This window comes from Neltuma alba, unplaced genomic scaffold (genome assembly GCF_004799145.2).
Source record: "Neltuma alba isolate B1F8T4 unplaced genomic scaffold, ASM479914v2 tig00003988_pilon, whole genome shotgun sequence".
In the NCBI taxonomy this organism is placed as follows: Eukaryota; Viridiplantae; Streptophyta; class Magnoliopsida; order Fabales; family Fabaceae; genus Neltuma; species Neltuma alba.
The window spans coordinates 426,917-440,648 of record NW_021633509.1 but is presented as its reverse complement, the minus strand read 5'-3'; the positions used below and the strand labels follow the sequence as shown (position 1 = coordinate 440,648).

Here is a 13,732-nt window from a genome sequence, read left to right as displayed (position 1 = left end):
TGTTATTAGGTGTCCAAGTTTTTTAATTATAATAATAAAATAAAATTTCTAACTTATCCGTGTGATGTGATAATGTTAAGACTTTGATTTGTCCAACGAAACCCCTCTGCAGATAATCACAAGAGTGAGCGAAACAACAGCTGCCTTCATGACATCTAGCTGAGATGAATAGTTGTTAACACTTATAACTCAACTGTGCAAGATATTTTTTTTAAATGAAAAGAATATAAGAGAATGTAAATATAGAGAACGATACCAATTAAAATATAACATGAACATACGTTTTTTTAATTTAGTTTTGGAGACAATATCGATTAGGATTCGTTTTTTCATGTCAACCACATTTTTTTTCTTCTGGAAAAAAATTCAGTATTTCAACTTAAATAATGCATTGTTTTCAACTTAAGGACAACTAGATTATTTTATTTCTTTATTTTTATTTTTCAACTTGCCCCTGTCTCTAACTTTTGCATTGCATTGGTGCATTGACGTAATTATAGAATGAACTCTATTATCTAAGTTAAATTTAATTGAAGGTAAAATGTATAAAAAAATAATATTAATTATAAGTTTTTTTTTTAGGCTAAAACATAGGTATCATTCTATAGGAAGCAATCCTATTTAAGACACTGTCAGGCACTAAATGTGATTGTTAACACTACAATTTATCTTGAGAATGACATTCTACTTGCTCATAAAAAGCAAAAAGATAATCCCAAAACAAACTAATCATCAAATAATAATCAATCAATCATGTAGCTCGAGGAGTCATATCATCAATAATTGATAAAATGTCATATATTAGTAGATAACATAATTACTACATTGCAAGAGTTATGTGGGACTAATAAACACTTGAAACTGAGCTAACAAATGTCCAAGCGATTAAGGACATAATTAATAAAATTTGCTCGCGGCTAAGGGCAAAAATTGAGAAAAACAATAATGAAACCCAATGCACCGAACAAGCATTCAGTGGTTGAGCTAAGGATGGTGAACTGCATGACACCTTAGAAATTCAAGGTTCCTTGTCAGGCAACTTTATTTGTTGAAGCCTTCATTCTGTAAAGGAGGAAGCCACCCAATTACCAGTGACATTCATGACTGAATCTTTTGTCATGAATCATCCAGATCTCTAAATAGACCCAAAGAAATATGCAATAGTCACTACGTGGAGGACCTACCAAAAAAGAGAGAACACCATAAACACACAAGACCATGCCCCACCATACACACACAAAAAGAACAAGTCCGGGACGCATTCAGGAAAGGAAATAAACCATTCATTCTCCCCGTGTGCGTGTGTGTGTGTGTTTTTAATTTTTCTTGAATTAGAGGGGCAAGCACTAACAGATAATGAACTCATGATCTTCTACTTACAGGGAGCATCCATGCCACTGGGCTATAAGGCCATTGGCTCCATGTGCATATGTTAATATGATATTATTTGACATGCTTATCCACTACATTCTGCTAACCTTAATAGTTGTTACCCAGGCACACCTATGCAATAATTTCCCTACTCGATAATATTAAATGCTAGGTTTACAATGCTCCTAATATGAAGAGAACAACAATAGCTTATTCATCCATTTACGCACATGCACATATGCTGCATTGCTCCAAAACCATGAATAAAATGGCTCCACCTTGAAGGCATACATATCAGCTTTTTATTTTCATTTTCTTTTTCTCTTGTTTGCTGGCCGTTTTTCCCAGATCACTACATGGTTCGTACTCCATTCCCCCTTTGTAATAAGTTCTATTTTACATATTGACAATGTGAATTTTATTTACATGCATTGGAACTTCAATTTTCAAAGACAAACTACAGTCACAACTTTTTTGGGCCGCACTCTTCAGACCACCTAGAAGAGTCGTAAAGAAGATTTTGGAAATAAGACATTCAAGTGTATTTTGCATTCTATCCTGAGGGAGATTGTTGACATATCAATTTCTTCTTTCTTTCCTCAATAGTTGTTGAATATGCACAGCTAATCACTTCAAAAAGTAGTTAGCCAAACACTGACAAAATTTCTATATCAAGTATCAACATGAAGATAGAATGTTTACTTATCCTGCGCTCGTGGAGGTAGTCCAAGTCTTGTTCTTATATTCGCACCTACTTGCATGACATCTTCCACCTAAAAACGAGAGAAGTACATCAATCAGATGCCTGAGGGAATGAAACATCTAAGAATGGTTCAAAACAAAAGATTTCTTTGATTAAAAACAGTTATGTGATGACATGGCCAGTGGGGGCACAAAGTTAATTCCAAGTGCCATCTTCCAATATTTTCTAGCTACAGATAAGACCACCATAAAAGTCAGAGACACTGGAGCCAGGATCAGTCTGTAGCATTGGATACCAAATAGTTGTACCAAAAAAATAAGTTAGAAAAGGCAAATGGATGCCCCAAAATTTGATTTTCCTTTTTACTTCTTGCCCAACAATATTTTATACCAGCTTTGAATCATTCATGCCAAAAGGCCAAATGAGACAACAGAGCATTGGACAACTTTTCCTAACTGGGGAAAAATGAATAACTGAAGACACTTCATGTTCCCAAACAGAAGAATAAAATGAATTACAGATGACCAGACCCTAAATCTGGATTAAGTAGGATGAAGGTCAATCAACTAGAAGCTCAACCTAGCTTCTATCATAAGAAAGCAATTGATTTGTACCTAAAATATTTTTCAGTATTTGGCCCGTCTGTTAACTTCATCTTTGATATGAGGGACGGTAAAATTAGACCTGAAAATCATGAGTTTAATGCCAAGCTCACAACTGAAGCCAAAGTCATATTTTTCCTAATGCACATATTTTTAGATGCTTAATATAAAATCAACCCAGCCCTCATTTGACGTCACACAATTAAGTCATCTAGTTGACGTATTTTTGTTTTACACACAGTTCTAGCTTTATTTTTTGTGTACATATCTGTATTATTTCTCAACATGTCACTATTGCTAGGTCTTAATTCAAAGGATAAGCCCCCCAAGAAGGAAGGGAGTTAGGTGAGTGTTGGTTACACTCTTACAGAAGGTATATGCAAGGGAAAAATATATTATGAAAGAAGTTTAAAAATCTAAACCAGAACCAACAAGATATGTAAAGCTACGTTTGACATCTAGATATCATTCAGGGTAAAGAACAGAAGGTAGATGAGATAGGGAAGGGATAGCTTTAAACACTACTTTTAATATAGTTCAATGAAAAAATTGGCCTACTTTCAATCCCATCAATTTCCATAACTTTTTCATTATAACAAGAAGTTATACAAGACCTCAAGGCTTGTTTCACCAACCCACAAGCTACTGATCACAACAGATAGCCTTCACGTGCCTGCTTACCACACCAACTGACAAAGAAACCCTATTTTCTCTCACTAAAAAGCTTGGACTACTGTATTCTAGGAAATAAAAATGACCCAAACTTATTACCGATAAAAGATGACCCAAAGCAATGTAGGATCTCTCATAGTATTAAAAAAATCCCAATGCAGAGCTTATAATATGATTACAAACTATCACAAGGATTGCTCAAGAACAAAATGGAGAAGGAACAGAAATCATAAATGTTTCTTCAAAGAATGATCCAGTTTTGCTCAAGATATACAACTAATTGCGTTGGATGCTCCTCCACTTAATCACATATCTCGAGCAAAACTTTATCATTCTTTGAAAACCTTTAGGATTCTTATTCCTAGGTCATATACTTTATGCGGCAAAAAGTGCAGGAAATAGTTCGTTTTTATTGACTGAGAACAGGATAATTGTTTCAATTATTCACATCATTCTGGAATTCAGCAAACTCATCACCTTTAAAGCAATGAAGCGATTCACCGATTGTTCATGTCCTCCATGCTTGGGAATTAAGCATTTGTGTTCATCAATAGTAGCGAGTATTATAAGAAATGGCCGAAAAGAATGCCAAAATTTGACATCACTAATAAGGAACCAAATAGAAATTAAGAATGGACATAGAAGAGAGAACTGAGATTGACAAATTCCCCATAAGCGAAAATCTTAGTGAGTTAATACAAGTTACGATCTTTATTACATTTCGGACAACCTCTTAACAAACACAGGCTAACTTATCTACATCACGCAGACATGTCTACTATAGAGCATCTCATAACAAACGATCAACACAACTATCAATTATGTATCAAGATTCTTACTTGAAATCACCAGCCAAAAGTAAATTAAAAAAAAAATAAAACACACACACACACACACACACACACGATCTCAATATCGCCCAGATTACTGGAATTCCAGCCACTGCATCGGAACATGACCATGAAACATTCTATGAGATAGGGAAATAGATGATACCTTATGGATCCCGTGAGCTTGAAGGACACCGAACGAGGCGGAGGTGGCGGCGCCGACGAAGAGAGATGCAACGGCGAAGGCCTTGAATGGCATGAGGCGTGAATCTCCGGCATATCCTTTAGCGTAAGAACGTATGCCCCATCCGAACTGAGTCGCACTTGCAAGAGCCCACCACCAGTGATGCCGATCAGTACCGCCAACGACGGCTCCGTCCATCTGATCCAATCCCTCGTCGATCCCGCTTAGCGTCTCGACCCCGGGAACGAACGAACTCGATCACAGAACATGGGCCTCAAAGGCATTTCGGGCTTTGCACTCTGTTTTTGGGCCTTTCAGTTGGATTTAGTTTTGAATAAAATTTAGTCCTCACCAGTCACTACTTAAAAAATTATAGCCTAATGATATGTAAGCTGTCATTGTAAGTAAAAAAGTTATGGGTTTGATCTTACTTGTAATCTCAGATTGCTCCTTTAAATTCCAAAATATATATATATATAAGGGCTAATTAGTTAGCCCTTATATTGACTAGTGAGGAGTAAATTTAATATTATTATCTTCGATCCTTAATATAATAGTTAGTTTAACTTTTAATTTGTTCTAAATATAATAATCCAATCTATTTTATCTTTTATATTTATCTCTTTTTTTCAAAATAGTCTTTGTAGTAGTTACAAATGTTAAAAGTTTCATCACATGGTAGCTCTAATAAATACACATAATTAGCAAGAATATTTTTTTTAAAAAAAATATATTTATTACAGATAACTAATTTAGCTAATTTTTTTTACTCTAATTAAATTAGTCAATCAGTTCTTCTATTAAAGACTGGAAGTAATAGTTAGTTATGCACCGTCCCTGGGTTCAGCGGATGCTCAGGTAAACGTGTGAGTCTATTTAGCATTTTGCTTGCACGGATCTAATATGTGAGTCAAGGTGCTAACCACAATTCCTTGTGTCTATTCTAGCAAACGCGCTTTTACTCCTCAAACTCAGACTTGTATATACCAATAGGCATGAGTGGTTTTTGATTAATTTCCTCGTTTAGTGGTAGCAAGCTAGTGGCGAAGGTTAATTCAATTCTTAGTTATTCTTAGCTGTCAAAATTACGGGAATCAAACACGAAAATACAAGCTATGGTTCCCGTTTTGTCTTTTTAAGAAAGATAAGCGAAATGGTGTTTTGATTAATGCTTATATGGCAATACGCAATTTAAAATAGAAGCTAATGATGGCGGCATATAGAATCTTCACGTATATATGATAGAGTGGCATAATTTAGTGCAATGGTTTATTTTGTATCTTATTCTTGACCCTTTTTTTGTACTGGTTCGCTCAAGTTGAACTGGAAAAAAAATAGTTGATTTGCCAAAAAGAGAGTAGTTTATTTGCTCTTAATACAGTGGGATTTATGATTAATATTGGGTTTGTGGTAATGATTGCATCTACGATTTCTTTTCTCTGTGTGAAATTTCTCCCTCAATTAATTATATCTTTAATTGGCATTAAACCGTTGCTTTGGCCGGAGCTTTTCAATCCTGATTTATAGTGTATAAAAAAAATATATGAGAGGAGTTTTGTCTAATTATATACATGTATCCAAACAAGTATCACCATATATGAGTACGTTTGTGTGTGGTGCGGGAGAGAGTACAAGTACACACCAAATTGGTATTATGAACAATGGTACTACCGTTACTGTTTGGTTTCTTTGATAGGAAATGTTTAATCTTATGATAATTTCTTTTATTGATGTCTGGTCCTTGCTCCTATAAACCAAAATTGATGTTGATAGTATGGCCGGGTTAATTGTTGGATTTGTCCTCTTTTGACTGGTTGGCTGGATTGGTTTGAAATTATTATTATTTATTATTAGATTACCCTCATCATAATCCTTCTTATTTACTTGAGGAAATATCGTTTGTACCTTTCTCACTTTTGAACACATCAATTGATTATACCATTCAACTAGAACGCAATACTACAAATAATTGATGCCCCACTCCAATTCATGCTCATCCTTTTCACCACTCTCTCTACCTTTTCCACCTTCTCATGTGGCCACAAAGACTTGGCAAACTTTAGACTTTCTTGGTTGTTATGTCACAATCTTTGACACTATAAAATTTTTTTCAACAATTATCACATCTCTTCTTTTCATTGCTTTTTGACAAGTCTATCCTGTGCTCAATGCTAACAACCATTAATTTGCACATGAATATGGTGGATTATATTCAATTAATAACTACATGTGAGTCTAATTTTCTACATGAAATCTCATCAATAAAAGATATTATTCAAAAGTGATATGAATAATCTAGCTAATAAGTTGTGGGCTATAAGGTGATAAGTGACCTCACTCCATAAAAAAAGAATTTATCTATAATACAAGATCAAATTCTGAGAAGTCTATTTGTTGGGAAATATGAAAACTCTTTGTATTTTAAATCTCAAGTGAAATTAATCTTGATTAAAAATGATATGAATAATGTGATTAAAATTTGATGATCAGTTAATATATTTAAAGGCAAACCCACTTGCTAGAAAGAGTTGCTATTGCATATGTATGTTTCCACAAAAATCATCAATTTTTCTGTCATCTTATTAGCAATATCTCTATAAGAAAAACACAGATTTCGATCCTTTCTCTATTAAAAAAAAAAAAAAGAAGGAGTAATAGTTGTGAAAAATTCAAGGAAACTCTTTATTAAAATATTGGTGAGGAAGGTGGATACTAATAAGTATATTGAGACGAGAGAGATAATTAACTACAGCATTCTTATCCATTTTAACAATAATTAATAAATAGATTTTTTGCCAGCGAATTAATAAATAATTGGACCACCCAACATCAGCGTTTTGATATCAATAGTGCTTGATGTTTTCGCTCTTTACCTCTATTCATGCTCGTCTTTTTCTCCCACACATTTTTTCCCGCGGGGCCGCTCTCTATCTCTCCACACTCCACTGCACATAAAAGACAAATCACGTTGGGAGAGATATTCATTGATGTTATAAATGAAAAGGAAAGAAGTTCATTGCATTACTTATTTTCTTTTATTTATAATTATTTTCTTCCATTCATATAAATGTCACTTTAAATGGAGCATCACGCTCCTTTTGGTCCATGATATAATACATTGATTAAAAGAAAATTATGATCCAAAATATTAAAAAAAGACAATAAAATATTCTAAAAAAATGATAAATGATACTTTTAGTGTTGGTGAATTTTAAAATTTCAAATTAGACCTCTTGTACTATTTTAGAAATGACACAAATTCCCTTCACTATTCTTTTTCTTTTCTTTTTTTTCGTAGAGATTTGCCACCTCAGCACCCTTAGTCTGTTTCTAACAGCTAGGGTTTTGACACCTGCATACCCTTCAATGGCGGCTACCGGAGCTCAGGCAACATGTTGCGGACCTCCGACAACATCTTTTTCCTATGCATTAACTGCTCTTTTTTAACTATTTACTACATTTATTTCTAAAACTTGATGACTATTTTTGTTTAGCAATTGGATACTCTAGTATCACAATTGATTACTTTCATTTTAAAAAATTTGGTGACTACTTTTATTTAGTTATTAATTATTCTAGTTTTGTTATTAACTATTTTTATTTCAAAACTTCAAAAAATGCATTAAGTGTTGTTGGAGATCTAGTAACTATTTTTGTTTAGTTATTTACTATTCTTGTATAACCAATAGCTATACAAAAATAATTACTGCAATGATCTCATTTTACAACATTTTAAAATTCAAAAATAGTACAATGGATCTTATATAAAATTTTGAAATTCACCCACCCTGATGTGTCCTTTAGCATTTTTGAGAATATTTTATTGTCTTTCTCCCAAAATATAAGATATCATCAAGATAATTAATGTGATTTTTCACTTCCACTCCTATTAAATATAGGAGAGAGATGAGAAATAATAAAAGTATAATATTAAAGGTAACTTTATCATTTTTAGTGGGTAAAATAGGAAAAATCTATCATTTTAAAACAAATTTAATTATTAAACTTTTATTTCTTGATATGTGAGAAAAGTTAACCAACTTCTTATATTGTGAATCAGAGTACAAAACAAGAAGGTCATTAAATAATCAAAATTGATCTTTTTTTTATAAAAAAAGTCCTCTTTTTTTTGGAAAGAAAGATAATTTTATTTAAACTAAAGGGGTGTTTAGGTAGAAATAAAATTATAATTTTTAAAGTGCTTTTATGATATACGAAATAAATATATGAAGAAATTTTTTCTCGATTTGCAAAAAAATGTTTTTAGAAAGCACTTTTAGCCCAATCCAAATACCCCTTAAGTAAAACGGTTACACAAAATAGTAAATCCCCATTTTGTTTTAAAATGGCCCCTTATTTTAAGTTACTCTTTAAATCCATTGGGAAAAAAACGTTTAATTCATTGGGATGAATTGGTGAAAAATATCGGAGTTTTTTTGACAAATTAGATTATCTCACTAATTTTTAATTGTCTTTAATATGTATAAAAGTAGTAAAAAATGACATGCAGGATCAGAGTAGTTAAAGAAAAAGAACAAGGTCCTTAATGCATTTCAAGTACTGTAATTATTTGTTGGCGGGTCCATGTATGATTGGTGGTCAATCGTTAAAATGTTCTTAGTGAACTGACATAAAATAAAAATAAAGCAAATAGTTTTTAAACTAAAAAAAAATTGAATGTTAAAAATTATTGAACAACTAATGAATTGAGTTTGGTGGAAGAAGCTAGTCTTTCACAAAGTAACGAATCATGATTTGAATTTCTACCCATATTTAATACCTGACAGTATCTTGAATAAGAGAATACTACGCTTAGGGAAAAAAATGTTCAACAGTTTTCTTTCTCACTTATGATGTATAATATTCTCGACAACCTCAGCTTGTCTTCCGATTTGCTCAGCAGTGTGAATTGAAGAAAAGTTACTTTCAAAATAAAGAGAGAAATCTGATATTTTCACGTAAAAGCGATATTAATTAATTCATCGTGTGTTGGTTCTTTCACCTTTCCTCTAGTCCTGCGGAGAATTTGCCTTTGCAAAAAGAATGAAGATTAAAGTAGAAGAGAATGAGATGTCATCTCACAAAGGTGTTGAATAAAATTAATACAATAGACTTACCACAGAACTACCTTAAAATATTTATTATCTTAGGTGGGTTAATCATTCGGATGAATTCTGATCAAAACCTATTGAATTGGGTAAAGCACAAAGTCATCCAAACATATAATAAAACCTTAAGTTTGATTACCGAAAAAAAAAATTCCAACACCTTAAGGACAAAGGGAGAGAAGAGAAGCACAAAGATACATAAAAGCTAGTTCCCCTAATCTTAAATGTAAGAACCAGCCAGTAAGTTTATTTTGATTTTAAATATAAAATCTCATCCAAATTTATATAATTTTTCTCTGAACGTTTCTTGTTGATGGCACATATTATGAAGTTTTTGTTTCTAATAATATATATAGTTGAAAAATATATTAATTAAATTATAACAAGTTATATCAGTAAAATTATAAATTAGCTAGTGTTTTGCATGCTAATCTTCAAACTAGTTCTTTGTCCCCCCCCCCCCGGCCATGCTATTTCAAGTGATAAGAATAGCGTAAGATGCAGAAATAAATTAAGAATTCAAATCCTCTTAATGCAAAAAAAAAAAAAGGTCAATGCTTTGCTAATTAGGTGTTGATTTACATTTAAAGAGATCATGCAATGGTTAGTGAGGATATGAATGCTACGTGCCTATAAACTTTATTGACCCAATTCATAAATTCCCGGATATATGATGCTTCATATATTACGTATGCAAAAATTATAGAGATGTTGCCATTCAGGTCGTCGGTCAATAATCAACTTAAATTATAAAAACATACTTCCCTTTCGATCTTTATTTAGCCTGGTAAAACTTTTTTTTTTATTTAATGCATTTTGTCTGTGCTAAAAAGAAAACATATTTCCTCTAATCCTATTTGATTAATTTGGATCGATTATAAAAATTAAATAAATTAGGGAATTATAACAAATACGGATATGATTTTCTTAAAATACTTATATATACAATGTTAAATTATAAATCATTTTATAAGTTAAAATAAATTAGCTTAGAAAAAAATTAAGAAATAAAATAGGCTTATATGTTATATTTATGATTAAATTTTAACTTCTAATTATTTTTTATATTAGCATTATTCATCAAATAAACTCTTATTTAAAGAGAGGGGTAAGGGAGTGAGAAAATAAAATAGAATGGGTTGGAAATATATTTAAAATTAAAATAAAAATGACAGCGCGGCTAAGGGAGGGAGGATTTCGGCCCCAAATAAGGGTGGAAACAGGCCAGGCCAGGCCAGGCCAAGCTTTGCTCTTAACAGGCCAGGCTTGTTTTGGAGCCTATTGGCCTGAGCTTGGCCTATGGCCTGTTACAGGCTTACTTTTCAGCCTGAGCCTGGCCTAAAGCCTGTTAAAAGGCTTGTGTTTTTAAAAAATTCAAATTATAATAATTAATTTTTTAAAAAAAGCTAAGATAAAAAAAAACGTACATAATAATTTAATTTTTAGTCTTGTCTTTTATTTAAATTTTAGTATCATAAGTACTATTTTAAATCTTAATTATAATTTATAAGAATATTATTGAAAACTAATTGTAATTATATGTTAAAATTTGGAATAAGACTACGTTTAAGTACACACAAAAAATTAAAATTAAGACAAATAAATAAAGAGGCAAAAATACTAATTTTATAATGAATAAAGAGGGTATCATACTTAAATTAACATAATACGTAAGTTAGTTAATTTATCATTCTTGGAACAAAATTTTTCTTTCCTATTTTCTTTATATTTTTAAGATTTAAAATCACATTATTTATTGATATTATTATTTTAGATTATATTTTTATCTTCACTTGTCATCTAAACTTCAAAATCTAAGAAAAGATTAAGCTATTAACTATATATTAAAATTAAAAAATAAATTAAAAGAGCACATTAACAATAATAGCATTAATTAATTTTTTCATATATTATGATTATAAATTCCTGATAGGCCCAGGCCGGCTTAACAGGCTTAACAAGCTTTTTAAAAAGCCTAAACCTGGCATGTTTAACTAAATAGGCTTTCAAACAGGCCTGAGCCTGTCTTTTTTGGGAAACAGGCCCGGCCAGGCCAGGCCAAATGCAGGCCAAACCATAGGCCCCTGACAGGCCGCCTGACCTGTTTCCACTCCTAGCCCCAAGGAGGTGCAGCATGTGGACCGAGGAGAGTATTTATTATTTTTCTGATCCTGTTTATAAATCACTTTCAGCATGTTTTATATATACTAAAAAAAATCTTCAACCTCATTAACTCTCATTTAAAATTTAATAACTTTATAAATTTATTCTTATTTAATATATATTATATTTTATACTTTGTGTAAACAAAGTTAACGCAATAACAAATAAAAAGTAAAATTGTATATCTATACAAAAACTTTCTTTCAGCACCCTATAAATATAATCAAAAAATATCTTCTCTCCCTGTCTTATAAATAAGATCAGATAAGTAAGCATTAACATTGATTGACTGTAATTTTAAAATTTTATTTTTTTGATTGACATGTTCACTAATGGTTAGTGCTGGTTAAGTCAATGGTTGTGACATTTTTTTTAGTTAGGAACTTTTGTGTAATTTTGTACGTGAAAAATATTATAATGTTTGGTAGCGTAGAATAATACTTGGCATGTAAATTTACATCTTAAATAAAAAAACTAAATTGATTTTTATTATCATCACTTGGAAAAAAAATATTACTCGGATGAGCTAAAGCATAACTCATTTACTTTTCGATGGTATTTTATATATAAATACACTAGTATATATTAATTCAATTAACATGTTGCTTGCAAGCACATGGGTTGTGACTTGTAATCCCGAGGCACACCATCTTACGGCTCAAAAGATCACAGAGGATCATTATTGCTCCGTACTTGACTTCTACTGATCCAGTGGATTAAATGCCACCCAAAATTAGGATGACATATGCGAAAATGATATGGGTGACGTCACTCAAATCCATCAACTGCTAATGCTTCGACCAGTTTTATTTATGAGCTTTTAATTTGAACAAAGATGTGGTTTATTTTATATCTAACCATTTAATACATTTTTTTTAACAATTTTAATCTTAATTATTTTTTCTTTTTCTTTGTTATGTCCCATTGTTACATTTTCCCATATATTTTCTTTTATCTTAACTTATGTGTTTATAAATGCTTATGAACTCGATTTTAAACAAGTCCCAACTCCAACACGGTTAATGAATATGCAAGGCAAAATGAATAAAAACATTATATTTTGAACTAAGTCTAACATTTTATTTATTTTTATATTAAGAATTGGATTGAGTCTAAAATATTAATGCCTTCATATTAATATGAAAATGGATAAGGTACTTAAATATTTTGAAAGTATCGACGAAGGAATACTTAGAACTTGATTTTTTTTTGCTCTTATTTGCCTTAAAAATTTATTTTTGTAACAAAAATATCCTAATTATTATCCTCTATTAAATTTGACTGTTTAATTATATGGTTTGACTAGTATCTTTAACAGATAATATTTCAAGACAAAGATACTACGAAATGAAACTTCTAAACCACATAAAAGCCACAGAAACTTTTCAAATATTGGATGCTGATTCGTGAATATTGACATATTTAGGTACCATATGAAAAATACAAATACCAATTAGCCAGGCTCTTTTTATCATCTGGAATAGCCTAGACTCCTACCTTTTTTTTTTTTTTTTTTTTGACCAGCAGACTCCTACCTTTTCTTGACGTTAGGAAAAAATCAAAACGCATACTATTTTTATTTTCATACAAGTTTAAAATCTTGAGTTAAATTAGCCAAAAATTCCAAATGCTATTTATTTATTTCAATAAAAGAATTTATACCCTTGATATCTAATGACACTTTATCTTATTGTTATTGCTTTATTACGGTCCAAATGACAAACTGAAATCTTCTTTATTTAAGTATTTTTTGCATTCTTTTCCTCCAGACACAAGTCAAATTACTTTTTGTACCTGTTTCATAAACTTGATTCTGGGAGAATGTTATTAGTTATTGATTTATCGAACGTCATTTTTAAACCAGGAATTTTATTTTTCTTTTCTTATTACAAAAATTTAATTTCGTTATTTAAATATAAATATGAAAAAAATTTAACTTCATTACACATGGTTTCCCTTTTTTAAAATGTCAGACATAATTTGTTCAATCAAATTAAACATTACATTTCATTGCAAGCATGTTCTCTTTTTTTTTCTTTTCCTTTCCTCCGTGCTTCTGCATATTTCTCTTCCTTCCAACCCCCCCCCCCCAAAAAAAC

General features: G+C 31.2%; 1 protein-coding gene across 1 annotated transcript; it reads right to left on the bottom strand.

Annotated features, from left to right (window-relative positions):
• Positions 1-731: 731 nt before the first annotated feature.
• LOC114743280 (uncharacterized) lies at positions 732-4,560 on the bottom strand. Its single transcript, XM_028931483.1, has 3 exons — positions 4,345-4,560; positions 2,074-2,144; positions 732-1,062 (listed from the first exon to the last, which is right to left on the bottom strand). The coding sequence occupies exons 1-3, from the start codon at positions 4,558-4,560 to the stop codon at positions 1,032-1,034; spliced, it is 318 nt and encodes a 105-aa protein (XP_028787316.1). The 3' UTR covers positions 732-1,031.
• Between the last annotated feature and the right edge of the window lie 9,172 nt (positions 4,561-13,732).